This window comes from Mus caroli, chromosome 2, assembly GCF_900094665.2.
Source record: "Mus caroli chromosome 2, CAROLI_EIJ_v1.1, whole genome shotgun sequence".
NCBI lineage: Eukaryota > Metazoa > Chordata > Mammalia > Rodentia > Muridae > Mus > Mus caroli.
The window spans coordinates 83,347,999-83,367,809 of NC_034571.1; the positions used below are offsets into that span (position 1 = coordinate 83,347,999).

Below are 19,811 nucleotides of genomic sequence, written 5' to 3' on the forward strand. Positions count from 1 at the left end.
CGGCCCCAAAAGGGTGCTGCCTCAGCGGCTCTGTGGCTCCCGCCTGTCCCAGAAGCTGTCTGCCTCTGTGGTCCTCACTCTAACCTGTAGACTAAGTTCGGCGGAGTCCCTGAGCCAAGATGGCGCTCTCTGCAGGGCAGGTCTCTGTCCTCCGGCTGGGCTATACTGTATTTTTCATCTCACTTCCCTAAAACCCTTTTCCTTCTTCATAGTTTCTTTTCTACCTTTATAATGTCCCCACATACATATATACATACACATAACACACATATACATACATACACATATGCACATACATACTGCAGCACCACACAGCTGGCCGTCATGCAGTGAGAAACACTGTGATTTCAGAGTGAGCAAACTTAGTTCTCCTAGTCTTAGAAGCTCCTTACTGACAACTCGATTGTCAGTCCTCCAGAAACAGAGCCAGTGATAGCCATCAGAATCAACGTGAGTCAGGGGATGATTAAAGATGCAGTACTAAAATCTATATAGTTATTTTTTAAATTTCTCTATAACTGTAATGGATAGCTGTGGATGATGGCATACACATGTAATTTCAGCCTTGTTGAATCTGAGGCAAGAGGATTATGAGTTGAAGGCAAGTCTGGGATGTATAGTGAGTACCTTACTCAAAAAAAAAAAAAAAAGCAAAAGGTTATATGAGATAAAAGTTATTATCATATGATTTTGAGAAACAATAAATAAGACTTTGAGAAGTCATAAAACTCAACTAAATACCTTTACTGAATGAATCTATAGCACAATCTGTACTCCTCTAAGGATCCTGTCATTCTTTTTAGTGCTTTCATCAATATCAAAGAATGTTTCAAGATCAGTATTCAATTATTCATAATGACCTTTTCCATTGTGAGTTTCACAATTTTCTGCTGCCTCTGATAATTTAGTCATCTGTTAACAAATCCATTACCCTTATTTTTTCCATTCTTCCCCTCTTCTGCAAGACTCCCTTCATCATGGTTATCCTGGGAATATGTTGCATACACCATCACAGATTCCATATTTAATTAATTTTTAAAATGCTATCTCCATGTAAAAGTGTTTAAAGATGATTAATTTTACTTTCCATTAAATGTCTAATGCTGTGCTATATACATTATAATTATTTAAATTTAATCCATATATGTGTAACAACTACTAAAGAAAAGGTGTGAATTCGAAAGGGAACAAAGGAGATGAAGAACATGAGAAAGGCTAAGGAGGAGAAGGGAAAATTATGCAACTATATTTTAATTAAAAATTAAAAAATTAAAAATTTAAAAAGTGTCACATTAGAATTTGGCTGTTTATCTCCTGGTTAGCTTGCTTCAGATATCTCAATTAGTACATCACATATTTAATACTCCAGTACATAGACATTATGTAGCAAAATTCACGAGCTGAATCCCACCTTGGCCTATTTGTTTAATGTTGACCCACTGCCACCATCACAGTCTTTATAAATTTAGCTTAAAAGAACCTTGCTGCTCAGTCTTCTCCATTCTGAGACCACAGTCATGCAAACAAACAAATCAGGTACATTCCTCACACATATCAAATATAATTATACTTGGCAATTTAGTTATTGCAATAATTTTAAGTGTCACATCTCAAAGTAATTGTCATGATGTTTATCAAGCCATTTTAAAGCACCACAAGCTTCAGTTTGTCATCAATTTGTGACTTCAAGAACCACTCACTTGATGATCCAATCACATAAAAAGCATAGACTATGCAGGTAAGTTGTCTAAGGCCACTTTGACCAAGAGTCCAGCATCAGCAGTGATGTTATCAAACCAACCTTTCCAAAGAAAAGCATGCAGACAATGCAGCCATCACAAGGAAGTGATATTGTCAGCAGTATAGTTTCTAATGGCTTCAAGGGAAGATTGGCAGATGCCATAAGTATCCCAGTACCTGCATAGGAAAAAACTTGTGGGTTGGAAAGGACCAGAAATTTTCAATGTAGATTTTTTTCAAAAGGAAGCTAACAAAATATCTTTCAAAAATCATTCATGATACTGTGCCTCCTATTTGGTTCTATTTTGATCTTCCCTAGTAAATTGTCTCTAGACCATATTTTAGAAGGAATATTATTAGCATATTGTCTCTTAGGTAATGGACTTGTGGGAACAAAGGTCAGAATGTAATTTGCTAGGACACAGATCTCTAAGATGTGCCTATTTGCTCCATTTCAATCACATTTCTATGTGGCCATGTCTCCACTGACCTAATTACGTTATAACTAATTTCCCATCTACCTCTGCATTGATGAGGACTTTCCCAGAGGCAGAATAAACTGGAACAAGGCCAAGTTAACACTCAACAAAACAATCAAAATTGATATATCATAGTAGAACTCATTCATTTATTTATTCCAAAACTGTTATGGTCCTCATGAACAGAATGTCCACATATCATTATGTCCAAATGAAAATGGATAATAGAAAATGACTGTCTCTTTTTTTTTTACCTTAGTTACCTAGCAAGTATCTAGTATTAACATTTTCTTTCTATTCACTTATACTTTTACCTTTTAATATTATTGAAATATACATCAAGTGCCAATATTATTTCTCTTTGAAGAATTACAAAAAAATACCACATTTTCTTTTATGTTATTTTTTTTTATTTTTGACACACACACACACATTTGTATAAAATGCATTGTGGTTGTATTTACATAATTACTTTTGGTTATTTCCCCTCCTATCCCCTGGCAACTCTATTCCTCTTAACTGGCCTTTCTGTCTAAAAAATGTCATTCCTTAATGTATCCCAAATGTTACGATCTCTCTTTCCCATACCGTTACTCCCTAGACCTGACCATGTTATTTTTTCACTACATATAATCATATGGCAGCAGTCTTTGAAATGTACTTGAGGAACTAAGAGACATCTTAATATTCTTTAAAAACTATTTTCAAGTCAGCAAAAATCTGTCTTCTTAGGATGTCTGGCTTGCTTACATCTCTTCTGAATTTCTGTTTGTTTTTTATTTGTTTCTCATTTTTATTTTTTACTTTCTGACTGTGCTTATAATTTGTGCAGTTCAACCCCTCACTTACCTGGTAAGAAACTGATATATCTCCCATGACACAGTCATTGACCTTGGTTTTCAACTTGAAATCATTCATCTGTCTTAGAATTCAAGATATTTTCTCAAAACTGCTCCTTATTCCTGGGTTTTCATAATTCTTATCAAATCGTAAGACTAAGTAAGTAAACCACAAGTCATTTACTTTAAAGTCTGTTGATATGTTTAATTCTCACTAGAAGATTGTATTTTATTACATAAAGTGCTGACTGTGTCATATCCCCAGAGTGCTCAATTTTTGTAGGAAAATGTCATTTTCCTAATGAATTTGATATATTAAAAAACTAAGATAAACCAGATAGTCATACTCCAAAAACATGTATTGCAAGATCCAGCATTACTGTATGAAATATCTCATTGAGGGGGATATTTGTGGGAAGCATGGATGGGGATGTGACAGTGAAAAAATCTTGGGTTCACAGAGGGTTTGTTTTTTTTTTTGTAGTAATATGGAACAACCTGGTGATATCCATGGGCATTAAGGAGTTGTGATGCTAAACTATATTGCCACAAGTGAGGAGAGACAATACAACAATGACAACAACAAAAATAAATGCAAAACAGAAAACCATCTTCCTCCCAGGGCAAAGTGAATCACTAAGAATATGTAACAATTCCTTATTTTTAGGTATTAACAAACAAAAATTATTATGTTTTGACCTCTATTGGCAAATGGAGAACTGAGAGTTAAAAACTAGATTTGAATCCTGCAGCAGATTTGATGTGGGATTTGAGAAAAAAAAATCTTGTAGCTTTTTCAGCCTCTATTTTCTTCTTTATAAGATGGATATACTGTCTTTAAAACAATCAGTTTAGAACCTGGCTTATACAATCTACCCAAGTGAATGAGTCTGACAGATGATAACATATTTAATAAAAACATATGAATCATGCATATTGAGTAATACCATGAAAAATATTATTGGGCATAATGTGTATGATGAAATGGAAGAATATTTGCTCAGGTCACTACAATACTTACTCCAGTACTGATAAGGAAGACAAATACCTATCCTTTATATTCAAGACAAACTATGAGCTATGAAAATACTTAAGAAAATAAGAGGAAATTAAGAGTAATTTAAAATGTTCTGCTTTAGATTTTGTCCTAGGGGAAGAAAAGACACATTAGAACTCATTTCTTCCTCTTATATACTTCCTTGTACTACTTTTTATCATCGTGATATAAATAATACTAGATTCAAATGAAGTTAATAAATAAGGCAAAAGGCAGCAAGGTTGCTTTTATTCCTCAAAGGTCTAGTTTCCATTTATCTATTTTTGGTATTACCAGGCTATGGAAAATTTATTTAAAGATCTGCAGAAAAGCCAGTGTCACCCAAGTAACAAATGAATGAAGCAATTAAATATGTAATGGTGAGTCTCTAGAGAAAAACATACTCCAGAATCATTAAAACTATAGTTGGTGTTTTCTGTTGGAAATCTAGAATCTGTAGACATCAATTTGAAGCCTTGAAAACACACATTTAGAAGTACTGAAGACACAAAGAAGGTCTAGTCATTAAGTGCTCAAAAAAAATTCAATTGTGGGAAGTTTTCTCTTTGCTATATGTGAAATTTGTTAAGTCTCTTCCACACGTCACCACCTTCTTGTCATTTTAGGACAGGGTAAGTGACTTGCCTCTTCAGTAGATTCTTAATAGCGTTCTTCACCTCCGTGTTTCTTGCTGTGTAAATGATGGGATTTAACATGGGAGTGAGAATTGCAAAAAACACAGTCACCAGCTTGTCCACTGGGTAGGTAGTCACAGGGCGCATGTAAGTAAATATGCAAGGGACAAAGAAGAGAACCACCACAGTGAAATGAGAGCCACACGTGGAAAGAGCTTTGCGTCTCCCTTCAGAACTATGAGACTTCAAGGATCGCAGGATAACTATGTATGAGATGAGAAGCATGGTAAAGATGAGAAAGCACATAGCCCCACTGTTGGCGGCCACTATGATGCCCAGCTTATGTGTGTCTCTGCAGGCAAGTTTCAACAATGGGAAGAGATCACACATGAAGTGGTCAATGACATTGGGGCCACAGAAGGGCAGATTAATCATAAAAAATATTTGCATGGTGGCATGTAAGATCCCTCCAATCCAGGCTACAACCACCAGGAGTCTGCAGAGGCCTTGACGCATAATGGTCATATAATGCAGAGGTTTGCATATGGCCACGTAGCGGTCATAGGCCATAACAATGAGGAGGATAATCTCTGATCCTCCCAGGAAATGCTCCACAAAGAGCTGAGTCAGACATCCAGCCAAGGATATTGTCCTCCTCTGGTAGAGGAGGTCAATAATCATTTTGGGGGTGGTAACAGAAGTGTAGAAGGCATCTATAAAGGACAAGTAAGTGAGAAAGAAGTACATTGGAGCTGAAAGCGTGGGGCTGAAGGAGATGGTGAGGACAATGAGCAGATTCGCCAACACGGTAAATAGGAAAACAAACAAGAAGACAATGAACAGTATGTTTTGCAAGCGTGGATTCTGTGTGAGACCCAGGAGAACAAATTCAGTCACATTACTGGGAGGACTGTAGAGCTCCATTCAGGATATAAAGCCTTCCCAAGTACTGAGCTCCTATAAAAACATAAAGACAGGCCATTAATCTTAAATGCACGTAGTCTGATGTTCACACTACACCAACAGGGCTTTCGGCAACTGTGGAGCACACTTTGTAATCCTTTAACCCAGTAGCTGCTCCCATTCTTTATTATCTCCTTATTATGGTCTCTTCATATACTAATACTATCAGATATAACACATCTATAAGGCAATAATTACTATTTAATTTATAGAGAAAAGGGTGATCTATACATAGACATTTCCATTTCTAAAGTGCAAGTGATGTTTCTGGGTTGCTCTCATGCTCAGTGTGTCTGAGCTCTCCCCTAAGTCTGTGTCCTTTCATGTGATGAGACATATTTCATAAACAAAAAGTGCTCATCCATGTAAATACTATTCTTGCTTACTGAATTTACATCGGATCACAAATATGCTACAGTGAAAGAAAGACATGGTTAAATGACGATTACACTCACTAAGTTACTGCAGCCAGGTTTACCTACAAAAACCTGCAAAATTTCAAAAAGGAACATGACTACCATACAAGAAAGAGGTTGGCATTCCAATCAGGAATGTATTGTCAATTGTAGCTAGAGGAAAGAGAATTATTATTTTTTAATGCATGGCCACATTTAAATTAATATTTCCCTTGCTGCAGTGGATGGTCCTACAATCATACATAAATGATCACACTAATTGGACCTAGTGGGTTATAATGTTTCATTGTATTGATGGACAAAATTCTAAAGAATAAAGAAACGCTAATGTTTTTATAAACATAATGATAAATTATCTCTGGTAAGCAGGAACTTTAGGAAGATGTAAAAATAGAAAATATTTAGTCCATAACTTCAACCATACACATATGTTATATATACCTATTTCCTCATTATGTTAGTATAGCATCGAGCATAAAATCTTTAAAGTCTACAACATATTGCATGATGAGAAAATACATGATGAACCTTCATACTTTACAGAATTTTATCCATGGATCAAAGGACCAAATCGCCTTCAGCCATGCAGTCATTTTTCCATGCTACAAACTCTATGATAAATATAATGAATCTTTTACAGTCAAAATGCATTTAATATTTTTAAGATATTTAAAGGTTACAACAATGCTAATTCTTTTTAAGAAATTAAGAAATAGTGTGTTATTCACTTTTCAGATAATTAAATATTGGCTATAAATATTGTTTACCCTTCAACATTTATTTTCCCCATAAACATTTTTATCATGGGCTCTTTGCCTTAAATGCTGTTTTTCATTCACACACATACAGAATTTTATATGCAAATATATGGGATATATACATGTACTATATATACATACATATATATATAAGCATATAAACAAACACTTTTGTCTATAAAGTATAAGTATAAAGCATTATATGCACATATGTGTTTATATATATATTTCATATTGGACAATCAATTTAGCATAATCTTCATCAATAAATAAACAGTTTCAATAGATGGGAAAAACAACTTTATTTAGGTTTTTAAATTCATAAAGTCTTTACTTCATTAAAAGCTTTTAAGATAGAACTTTAAAATAGAGACTGAAATTGAGTACTATGTAAGATAACATACATAAATGAACATTACTGTAAACAATTATCAATCAGGTAGTTACTCAGTAAACGTATGTTAGATGTGTGTGTGTGTGTGTGTGTGTTTGTCTATATGAAGACTATAAATGTTTATATTGAAAGCCTGCACTAGTCCCTATCCTAACATGTTGTCTGTCTTCACAGTTCATCTATGTAGGAAAAGATTTATCACCCCTTTTTCTATGTATTTTTAATTCATGCATTCTCAGTTCTTCACTAACCATCAATATCATACACCATATATTACTTCTGGATTAACAATATTAACCATTGAACATAGGAAATACATTCTAGTTTGCAGACATAGATTTCTACAGAAGTGAAAAGAAAGCATATCAATGACAAATGAATTTCATATTTTCTATATTAAATGGATAAGAGACTTTAGCTTTTATTATTCAAGATAAAATTTTCATATATTTGTGAGGACATGGGGGAGCATCAATGGATCTCTTACTGAGAGTCTTCCACAGGTCCAGAGAGAGGACAAGAAACATATTAAAAGTGATACAATGATCTTTGCAGCTGTTTAAAACAGTGGTTCTCACCCTGTGAGTCATGATCTCCCCTGTGAAATCATGTATCAGATATCCTGAACATCAAATATTTACATTACAATTCATAACAGTAAAAATTATAGTTATGAAGTAACAACAAAATAATTTTATGACTGGACTAATTTTATGTAGTGACTAATTTTATGTCACTACAACATGTTGAACTATATTAAAGGGTCACAGCATTAGGAAGGTTGAAAACCACTTACTTGGAGAAACAGAAATTGTTTCACCTTTATTCTAAAACTTTTAAATACTAATCTTAAAAACATAGAATAAATATTTTTAAAAATGAATATTTTATAGAAATATTTTATTTGTAATTATCAAAGACTAGAGGTAATTAGAAATCATATGAACTATCAGACATTGCAAAAATGTGTATAAAGATTGTATATAACCTGGAATACTGTATAACTTTCAGTGAGGTGCTTTATCCTACCAGGATATTGCACATCTTCAATCCTAGCACTTGGGGTATGGAAGTAGGAATATCACAAGTTCAAAGCCACGCTCTGCCATGTAGCAAGTTCTATGCCAGCCTTTGTTACATGAAACTCTGTTCATAAAAGGAAACAATAAAAAAGTGTTCTTAGTTTTTAAAATATCGTAGGAATTAACCACAATATGAACAGTGGTATTGAGTCCTCTATAAAATGTTTTCTAAAATGTATTTGTATTAACTCATTAATGTATTTTGGTCATCTTCTCATATCATCATATTTGTAAAAATTCCTTATTAAAACTAACATTTTATACAGTATAGGTCCAAAGATTTTTTTTAATACCAAGTTTTTAATTTTAAACCAACTGGATATTGAACATTTTTATAAACTCCCTTGATATAATGTTCTCCTGACATTTTTAATTAGACTTCTCAGACCTGAAAACATCATTTACACAATAAAACATAAAAACAAAAAAAGTCAAAGAAAAATTCTTGTATTATAATATTAACTGGAAAAATTTAGTTAGAAAAGTTAATATATAACGTGACTTTCACTAATTTAAATATCTTTAAATATGTGGGAAAGATTTCAGAATGCTTTTACATCTTTAAGTCTGGAACTATCATAGTGTTGAGAACATGCTGAGAACAAACAAGTCTTGAGTGGCTGAGATGGTGGGTGGTTTTATGAATTTTAAGTTCCATGTACTCGTTGAAGTCTATAATTATATGTTTCCTTTACAAAACACAAAATTCTCACCTATCAATTCCTCTGACACAGCTCAATGTCTTGGATCCCAGGTAGCTGTTAGTTCCTAAAGACATAAAGCTATAAGCTTAAAGGTAGTATCTAGCTCAGCCATATTAAATTGTTGTTGATTTTAAATGGCTTCATGGATAATGCCTTTATCTGGAGCTTACCAAGTGTAGCCATTGTGCCCTGTGAGCAATCAAACTCTGAACTTTCTTAGACTTGACTAATGAGATCTCAGGAGCATTCCCCTGCCATTAGTAAATTTTGCTAAAAACAATTATTTCACTGAATATTAAGACAACTTCAACAGCATTTGAATTTAATTAACTTTGCCTTGAGTTGAACCACTATGCAAAACAAAATCAAAACAATTACTAATGAGTTTCAATATTTGATGACAAATGAGCTAAGAATATTTATGTGAAGTCTGGAAAGTAAGTATTTACATTAACATTTAGGTGTGTAACTGTGATTTTAAAAATGTCACTATAATATTTTATTTAGCAATCCATATTTCATTGTTACATTAAAATATTTTTCAGACATAATAAGCTTTAGTTATGATCTTTATTGTTATAACAGCAAATCACACCAGATATAATTTACAGTACTTCAAATGAGTCTTTGTCATACTAATTATTGACTTATATTATTGACATGGTAATGAAATAGTTTTCTTAGGGTTTTATTGCTAAGAAGAGACACCATGACTATGGCAACTCTTCTAAAGGCAAACATGTAATTGAGGCTGGCTTACAGTTTCAGAGGTTCAATCTGTTATCACACTGGTGAGAAGTATGGCAGCATCCATGCAGATGTGGTACAGTACAAGGAGCTGAGAGTTCTACATCTTGATCTAAAGCCAGCAGTAGGAGGCTGTCTTCTCAGGCAGTCAGAAGGAGGGTCTCTCTTCTGCACTGGGCAGAACTTAAGCATTAGGAGCCCTCAAAGCTTACCTACACAGTGACAGACTTCCTCCAACAAGGCCATATCTCCTCATAGTGCCATTTCCCATGGGCCAAGCTTATTCAAACCATCACATTGGTCAAATACTTTACTCCATTCAGAGTTTTAAAATACACTTTAGCCATTTATATTAAATCTACAGAACAGAATAACAATACTGATATTATCATATAACAGAACATCATCTGCCAAGACAAAAGCCATCTCCTGAATTCAGGTCCAATGCAATTTTATTCCCAGATTTTTGTCACTTGTAGTTGAATATGATATGGTACATTTGTGTTGTCATCCATTGTTAGGTACCTTGGACTTATCTACTAAAAGAAAGATATAGCAATATTTGAAATTACTTTTAATTAAATTCAAATAAATTCAGGCATATTACTAAATAAAATTACATGTATCTAGTTACATTCAAATAGGTTTCCTAAAAAGAAAAAGAAAAAAAACAAAGATGTGTTACTTTCTTGAAAAAATATGAGTGATATGTGGCAAGGTAAAGAAAGAAATAGTTAACATACCTGAGATCACATTACTAAATTTAGTAACTGTTCATCCAATCTGTATTGAAATGCGTGCAGGCATGAATAGAGATTACAAAAATCACTACTGTTTTCTATATAAAGTTAAAAGAATTAGGGAAGACACAGACTGTAGAGTAATGTTCAATTGAGTCATATTTATCCATAAAGACAACTTTATTTGTTTATAGTTTGTATTTTTGTTGTTTATTTTTTCATATATTACATTCTGATCTCCATTTCCATTCCCTCCTCTCTTCCCAGTCCCTCAATCCATCCATCCCTCCATTGTTTCCCTTCAGAAAATGGCAGGCCACCCAGGGATACCAACCAAATATGCTGTATCAAGTTACAATAAGCCTTGATACTTACCCTCATATTAAGACTGGAGAGGCAACCAGCGAGAGGAAATGGTCCCAAAAGCAGTCAAAAGAGCCAGAGACAGCCCCTGCTTCCACTCTTATGAGCCTCATAAGAAGACCAAACTACACAACCACAACATATGTGTAGATGGCTTAGAGCAAACCCATGGAAGCTCTCTTGACTGTTGGTACAGTCTCTGTGAGCCCCTATAAGTCCAGGTTAGTTGATTCTGTGGTGTGTGTGTATGTGCGTGTGTGTGTGTGTGTGTGTGTGCATGTGTGTGTGCGTGTGTGTGTGTGTGCAATGTACTACATTCCTTTTGCTTTCTGACCTACTAATTTTAATCAATTCACCTTCAGTGTGTGGGTGTGGCATAATCCCCCAGAGCCCCAGCATTATTTCACCAGGGGCTGAACCATTGAAGACAATGAGATCCCCTCCCCCAGCAGCAATCAGCAGGCTAGACTTTTCCAGGAAGGCATGAGCATCACGAGTATCAACTCTTCCATCTGTGAGTGACTGTTAATAATGGGTCTAATGTTTCATAGCTTTGGTCCCTACTTATAGATTCTTACATTTTACTCCCCTTCTTCTACAATATTTCTGAGAGTGGGATCAGGGATTATGGAACTTGCTTTGAGGGTCAAGTACTTAGAAGTATCTTATTTTCAGTCCCTTGACCAGATATAAAATTAAGTCTACATTAAATTCTGTTCATTAATACAGAGAAGCTGGCCAAGCTGACACTAGACTATGGTATAAACATAAATATCAGGAAGCAGTTTGACAACACAGCCATATAGGAAACAGAAGGCATGGTTTATTTTTCACCTCCTAGCCTGTCACCAATCATCACATCTTAGAACAAATGCCTTCTGTACCTTTTTCTCCTGCTTATAGGCCCCCTGCTGATGGGGTGGCTTAATAAGTTCAAGGCTAGATCAGAACATGTTTACATGTTGTGGGCCAATACTTACTCTGTCTTTGTTCAACTGACCCACACTAAATTAGGGAGGGTAGACTTCAAGAAACTTGCCAATATCCCAGTCTCCCCAAAAAAACTGAGCTTCAGCTTCCTGCATTCCACTACCCTACTGTGGAGTCATTTTCTATCCGGTATGTTTCCTCACTACCAATAAAGGCTTTTCTTCAGCTGCTGATTAGGGCTAATCCAGTTTATTGTATGTGAGATTTCTTTGCTGTTATTTGTAGAGAATGTTAGGTGCAGATGCTACATGGTTGTAAAGACAGCTGCACAACACAGTTTTGGCTGCAGGAACACTGTCGGATTGAATAATGCTTCCCAGGCTTTCTAGGATAGAGATGCCCTTGCTCTTTCTTGCATGCTTATTCATTTTGCCTTTTTCTATGCCATATTTGTCCTCAATACAACTTTGGTAAAAATTTCTGGGAAAGAGAAGATATTACTCGATGTCTATAACAACAAACCGCTCTGGCTCTGGCCATTAGAGCAGCCAACCCAGGCATAACAGGACAAAGGGTCTGGTTGTGGAGGTTGATTGACTTAGTTGGTTTTTGGGAAATTTTAGCCAACTCATGATGATTAATTTTACCAGGAAAAGTTGAAGCAGGAAATATTTTTTGAGAAACCTGATCGTTTAGTAGTAAAGAGAATTTAAGACTCCAAGGAAAAAGGAATAATTGGCCTGATTCACTAAGGACAGAGATGTTCATATAAAGTACAAGGGACAAAGTAGAGGATGAAATAGCTTGGTCTACTGGATTAGTCAGCAATGGTGAGAGTGCCATAAGGGGAGATCTCTAATAATAGAAAGTTTGATCCAAATATATAGGAAAAACCTGGAAGATATATTTATAGTAAAAGAGATAAAAATATGGGTAGAAGAGTATGGACCTTGCAGAGGCTGTTGGATTAGTGAATGGTCCTTCCTAGAAAGACTGGAACATACTGATTTGACTCCTTGGCATTTCCAGCCTAAGGAAGTTAGGATACAATTTTGAAGACATAGAATTTGGCTGTGAATGAGTTCTGGTGGAAGCTGAGAGATGAATTAATATGTATATGCAAAAGACTTTAAAAACCATTGTAAAAATAGATAATAAGATGTGCTTAATCAAGAGATTTTTCAAATTTAAGACAAGTTAAAAATATTAACATTACCCTGACCTGTTTGGCACCTATCATACTCATGCAGTAACCGCAGATTTATGTCCAGATGACTTGTGATTTGGAGGTTTCTCTTAGAGGTAAAAGTTAATGTATAACTTGCTTTTGCAGACACTGAACTGGACTTTACATGTGCATTGTGTTTCTGCTACCATGGTTATATTTTTTCCAGAAAAAATAATGGGTTTGGGGAAAATATTCAAAAGGTTTTTGAATATGTACTATTGTAATAAGACTGAGGTGAACTCAGAGGAGGGTGGAGAGGAGCCAGAGAGAGAGAGAAGTGAAGAAATGTGAAGATGAAGAAGAGAAGAAGAAGCAAAAGAAGAAGAAAACAGGAAGGGGAAGAGGAGAAGGAGAAGAACTTGAAAGCTGTCTCTAAGATAATTTTGTGACATCCATCATCCCATTCTCAAGAACCCCAGAATGATTGAGGCTGGTCCTCAGCAAGAGATGGAGATTTTTATCCTTGACATTAATTTTTAACTAGAAAAAAGGGAGAGTCATCAATTATCCTAGATGATAACAGTGTTGATGAGAATCAATGACTCTAAATGCTCAGTAATATCACTGATTCATATCAGCCTTCTCCTAGTCATGACTCATGGTACATAATGATAAAGGGGCCAGGAAGAATGTAGAAGACAGAGGATGGGAGAAGAACTATAAAATGCTATCTTCTGAACATAATATTGATGATACACAACATAAACTCATAGCAATTGTGAACACCTGCGAAAGCAATTTAAAAATGTCATCAAGTATTATACAGGGACTCTCAAGGCTTCACCTCTATCTGAAAAGAGATTGATAGTTGTCAGATGATAAAGGTGAGGCAATTTTCTTTGAATATGTGACTGCTATTAGGTTTCCCACAACCTAAAGAATAGTCCCAAACTCATTTGTACATGATTGGTGTTAATTGGAATCATGGGAATAATTATAATGATTATGATGATAATGATGATATAATAATTAATAAATAAATAATTATGTAAATCAGAAGTGACACAAAATTAGAGGTTCTAAGGAAATTGGAAGAATGTAATAAGGTCTCAAAGATCATGAGTGAGATTTCAGTGATTAAATAAAAGTATACTTTTAAAAACCTTTAGAAAAATTTAAATAAATAAATATTCAACACAATTCTTTTGTCTTTAACAGACCCAGGCTTTCAATTCATATGCATGTATTGAAAGATTCTTATCCTTTAAGACTTCTGTATGGGATTACTAGGGAAAGAAAAACATATTTCAGTGACATTGTGAAAATCATTTTAGCTGTATAATTTAAATGTTATAGAATTTATGGCAATCCCATAGAAACTATAGTATTTATATCACATTAAAAGTTGGACAGCTAAAATTAAATGCATAATAAACTCTGTGCCTCAAAACATCTACATTAAGAGATAGACTAAGAAAACTACTAACCTAAAACTATCTATATGTATATATGATATAGCTGTGGAGATCTGAAAAGACAAAGGGAAGAGCTAAGTATGGGAACAAAAGTTATGGGAGTATGACTTCAAGGGAATGGTAAGAATGAAACATATAAACTTTGAGAGTCAGCCTTTCAGTGCTTTCACAAAACACTTAACAGGATGGAGGAGTTGCCATCCCACAGTCAAAAACTCTAACCCAGAATTGTTCCTGTCTTAAAGAACTATAGGAACAAAAATGGAGAAAAGCTTGAGGAAAAGGAGGTCCAGTGAGAGGCCCAAATTGGAATCCAGCTCAAGGGAAGTCCCCAAGGCCTGACACTATTACTGAGGCTATGTTGTGCTTACAAACAGGGGCCTATCATGACTGCCCTCATAAAGGCTCAACATGTAGCTGAGTCAGATGCAGATATGTATACCCAAGAAATGGACAGAAGCTGCTGACCCCTGTGGTTGAATTAGGGAAAATCTGGTAGAAGCTAAGGAGGAGAGTGACCCTATAGGAAGACCTGCAGTCTCAACTAACCTGGACCCCTGAGATCTCTCAGACACTGAGCCACCAACTGCTGTGTCTTGACTCAGACAGAGAACATGCACCAAACCCTCAAGAAACTTGAGGCCCCAGGGAGTGGGGAGGTCTGGTGGAGTGAGGAGGTCTGGTGGAGTGGGGTTGGGGTTTAAGGATATCCTCTTGGAGTCAGGGGTATGGAATATGGAACAGTCATAGTGTAGACTAGAAGGGGGATAAAGTCTGTACTGTAAAAAAAAAAAGATTAAGGAATAAATAAAACAAAATAAAAAACACTTAACAGAAGTATTTTCCGTGAGGATAGGTTAGGCTTAATTAGTTTTAAAGGGTATTGTCCAGGGCTGTATGGCTCCTCTATGGATTTATGGAATACAGAATATTGTAGAGGGATTTTAATCCAGGAACACAGGTACTCTGTCAAGGGATGACATCCAAGAGCCTTCTAGGTCTATGAGATCTGGCTGGAACATAGACACTCTTACCATACACTTGTAATCCTAAATGTTGAAAGTAAAGTCACTTTGTAGAAGGAAGTGGCCATGTTTGAAAGTGATGTTTAATTAATGGACAAAGGGACAAATCAGAGAAAGAATCAAAGACTGAATGGGCCTGAGAGATAAGCTACACCCAACTCTCAGGAGAACAGACAGGAAAGAGTGGTTACTCAAGAAATAAGAGGAGGAATGGGATGGGGAACTCGGGGAAGGCTAGAGTACGGGTCAACCTCTGGAATGTGAATAAATAAAATCATTAATTAAAGACATTGTAGAAAACACAAACCAATCTACAATGATACAAAGATCAATGTGTTTCAGTAGAGATAGTGACTATAGAAGTGTGATGGGAATCTGGAAAGGTCACAAAAGCATTAATTGACTGTTTAAGGCATCTATTGTTATCTTGATTGCTTTGATGGCTTCATGAGTGTATGTATTTAGATGCGTGCATATATAAACTTTTGTCACCTTATATGTTTTAAGTACACATGTATTTAGCATATGATTTGTATACAATATGAAATTTTGTGAATTAAATATTTTCACAAGCACCAGTCTTCTAAAAAGTGTTTAAGGCTGGGTGGTGGTGGCTCACGCCTTTAATCCCAGCACTTGGGAGGCAGAGGCAGGCAGATTTTTGAGTTTGAGGCCAGCCTGGTCTACAGAGTGAGTTCCAGGATAGCAAGGGCTATACAGAGAAACCCTGCCTTCAAAAACCAAAAACCAAAAACCAAAAAAAAAAAAAAAAAGAGTTTAAAATGTACTCAGTAAAATGCTATGATTTAATACATATTGTTTTGGTTTTTAGAAAAGGAGAAAGTATCTTTCATTTCCATTCAGATGGCCTAGTGTAAGAAATCAAATTTCACAATAAGTTTTAAGAAATGTTCTTATAGAAATAAATTAAATTTTTATAAAAGTCCCTTTTAGGTTTTAACTAATAAAATAGAAACACAATTGCCATTGTGGTAGAATTTCATCCCAGTTCTATCAAACATGTTTGATGGTGGATATCTGTGACTCCAGCTTTCAAGAGGCTGATGCCAGGACATTAGATTCAAGTTTGTACTACTAGTAAGTCCATCTCAAAAAAGCAAAGTACACAAAAGAATTCCCATAAACAGTACCCCCAAACAAACACACACACACACACACACACACACACACACACAGGTTTATTTTAACAAGTTGATTAAAAGTGCTTTAAATTTTGGAGAAAATATCTGCTTTGAATGAGATAATAATGTCTATGTGAGTAATTTGATAACTGCTAGATAATGCATGAAACACACAAAAAATATTTTTAATCATTAGTGTGAACTTTTCATATGCTTGCCAATGTGTTTATCTTCACATGTCTATAATAAATGAACTTTGTGTTGCAAAAAATGTGTTCTTGGACTTCTTTTTGAAAATGTTTATATAGCATCATGTTTAGGGACAGAACACTGTTGTGTAAGGAATGGATTACAGCTTTTATGCAGAATTTAAGCAGAAAGCTGTGTACCCAGCAGGTCCTAGGAGATGTAGCAGAAGTGCACTTCATGGTCCTCATGATTGGTGTCTTCATATTGCTTGGCATGGGTTGTTTTTTGGAGTTTGGTTATCATTTTTGTTTACATTTTCTACTTTCATGCATCAGTTTATCCATATTGCAAGCTCTCCTAAAATAGCCATTATTTAAAATTTGAACTTATAATTTGTAATTTCATTATAAAATTTTTACTTTCCATCACTCCACATTCTCCCATATACCTCTTCCTGTTCTATCATCCTCTATTAATCATTCTCTCAAGAAAAAAAATCAAAAGGTAACATTACCATAAATAATTAAATATTACATAACACACACACACACACACACACACACACACTACCAAGCATGAGCTTTCCCTGATATGTGGTTAGTATATTTAGTATTGCCACATTGAAGAAAACCAATATTCTCTCTCCCAGAAGCTATCAGTTGCAAATAGCTTCTTGGATTGAGATGGGATTTTGTGCCCACTTCTCAGTCTCTGTGCTTGTGCTGGTCCTGTTCATGCTGTCTATGTTCTGAGTTCACAGGTGTGTCTTCCATGTTCTATCTGGAAATATTTTATTTCCATAAATTCATCCACCATTTCTGGTTCTTAAGATATGTCTCCATTTTCACATAGACACTTGAACCTTGAGGAGAGAGGCTTGTAACTATTTGTACTTTGTACAGCTGTGAGTCTTTTTGTTAATTACCATACAGTGCAAAAAATAGCTCTTCTTATGAGGGTTGATTTATGTACTGATTTTTGGGTTATTAGAGATGACATTAACAAACATTTGGCCATACATTAATATTTTATTTCCTGTAGGTCCTATTACCTATCTGTCCTTAGGTTTTTGGTCCCATTAGCATTATCATGGATTGGTGCCATCTCAGGAAGTGAGCAGGAATGAGCAGGTTGGATAATTGCATGTAGTCTCAAGAATTCTTTTGTGTTATTTTTTTTAGAAGATACTCACAGGCAAACACTTATGGGTCCTATCTGTATCCTTCCACAGGCTTACTGGCATAAAGTGGCACTTAACCCAAGAAGAAAATGGGTAGGTCAGAATGGGTCAACCAATTGTTAACTATCAAGATATAAAGGCATGATTCAGATTTTAAACCAAACTGCAAAGGACTCCAATAAAATAATGGAATAACACTAGACAGAAACCAATGGTAGTTTTCTTAAGATTTTTCTCCTGTTAATTATAAACTCTGGCAGTCACTGAAGTCAATATCTTAACTGATATTTCATTCTCTTTATATAGGTTAACAAATTTTCATACACATACCTTTGATATAATGAATATATTTCAGAATATAATAGCCAAATGCAATTGAGAATTTGGATTACATTCTTTTTATTAATAGATTCTAAGGAAACGTAGAATTCAATTCTTTTAAATTTACACCTATAATTATTTCCAACTGAAAGGACATGCCCACTATAAAAGGAAAAGCAATATATTCTAACTCCCAAAATAATGCCTTTTCTTGAGAATTGCATTAACTCATTATAGGCAATAATACACTATTTTTTGTCTGCAACAATTTTGATTTCTTTTACTCTTTATATTAATTTTGGTAAAATGTAACTTCCTTTTATCTTTCATCTGAAACCATTACCAATTTCTTCCACAATTTCCTTATGGCATTTTTCATATCCTTATTCCTAAAAGTGTAAATGATAGGATTAAGCAAGGGGGATAGCATGGTGTAAAATAATGCTACCATTTTGTCAAAGGAGAAAGCACTGTGAGGCCTTGCATATATAAATATACATGGGACAAAGAACAAGACCACAACAGCAATGTGGGACCCACAAGTAGACAGAGCTTTCCATCGCCCTTCAGAACTCTGGGATCTCAAAGACAGCAAGATAAAGCCATAGGAGACAAGCAACAAAACAAAGACTATGATACAGATCAACCCACTGTTGGCCACCACAAAAAGGCCAAAGATGTGAGTGTCGGTGCAGGCAAGCTCCAGTAATGGAAATAAGTCGCACATGAAATGATTAATGACATTGGGTCCACAAAATGGTAACTGCAAAGTGAAGATAATTTGCACAGTAGAATGTAATAATCCTCCTGCCCAGGCCACCCCCACCAGCGTGCCACAGACCTTCCTGGTCATAATGGAAGAGTAGTGTAAGGGCTTACAAATAGCAACATAGCGGTCATAGGCCATGGCTGTCAGAAGAATCATCTCAGCCCCACCCAAGAAGTGTTCAACAAAAAGTTGTATCATGCATCCTTCAAAGGAGATAGTTTTTCTCTTGTAGAGAGAGTCTAAAATCATCTTGGGTGTCATGGCAGAGGAGAAGCTTGCATCCAAAAAAGACAAGAAAGCCAGGAAGAAATACATGGGAGAGCCCAACAGTGCAGGGCTACAGACAACAGTCACCACAATCATCATGTTGCTCCCAATAGTTGCAATGTAGACAACTAGACATATAATAAATATTAGTTTTTGGAGATTTGGATTCTGGGAAAGTCCCAGGAAGACAAATTCAGTTACAAAACTCTGGTTTTGCATGATTTCGAAGGAAAAGGTAAATGTCCAATAGAGAGCATATGATTTGGCAATGATGACAAACATTTGTTTCAATGCAATTTACAACTTTATAGTCATCAATTCATCATTAAGGCTAGATCCAAAATGCTTTCAGTGATTCAGTGATTTAACTTCATTGAGAATATAAAAAATAGGAACACTTCAGATTAGTAGTTGAAGATCAATCAAATCAAGGCAGAAAAAAACTATGT

The 19,811-nt window shown here is 35.1% G+C and overlaps 2 protein-coding genes across 2 annotated transcripts; both read right to left on the minus strand.

Moving 5' to 3' along the window:
* Positions 1-4,711: 4,711 nt before the first annotated feature.
* On the minus strand, positions 4,712-5,653 carry LOC110288754 (olfactory receptor 140-like). The gene has a single exon (XM_021155017.1). It carries the CDS (start codon positions 5,651-5,653, stop codon positions 4,712-4,714), a length of 942 nt encoding a protein of 313 aa, XP_021010676.1.
* A 12,992-nt stretch (positions 5,654-18,645) lies between these two features.
* On the minus strand, positions 18,646-19,581 carry LOC110289240 (olfactory receptor 4C15-like). Its single transcript, XM_021155381.1, has one exon. It carries the CDS (start codon positions 19,579-19,581, stop codon positions 18,646-18,648), a length of 936 nt encoding a protein of 311 aa, XP_021011040.1.
* Between the last annotated feature and the right edge of the window lie 230 nt (positions 19,582-19,811).

What these genes read in the sequence shown, in the direction of transcription:
- LOC110288754 (XM_021155017.1), bottom strand. Translation starts at nt 5,653, where the DNA reads ATGGAGCTCTACAGTCCTCCCAGTAATGTGACTGAATTTGTTCTCCTG.
- LOC110289240 (XM_021155381.1), bottom strand. Translation starts at nt 19,581, where the DNA reads ATGCAAAACCAGAGTTTTGTAACTGAATTTGTCTTCCTGGGACTTTCC.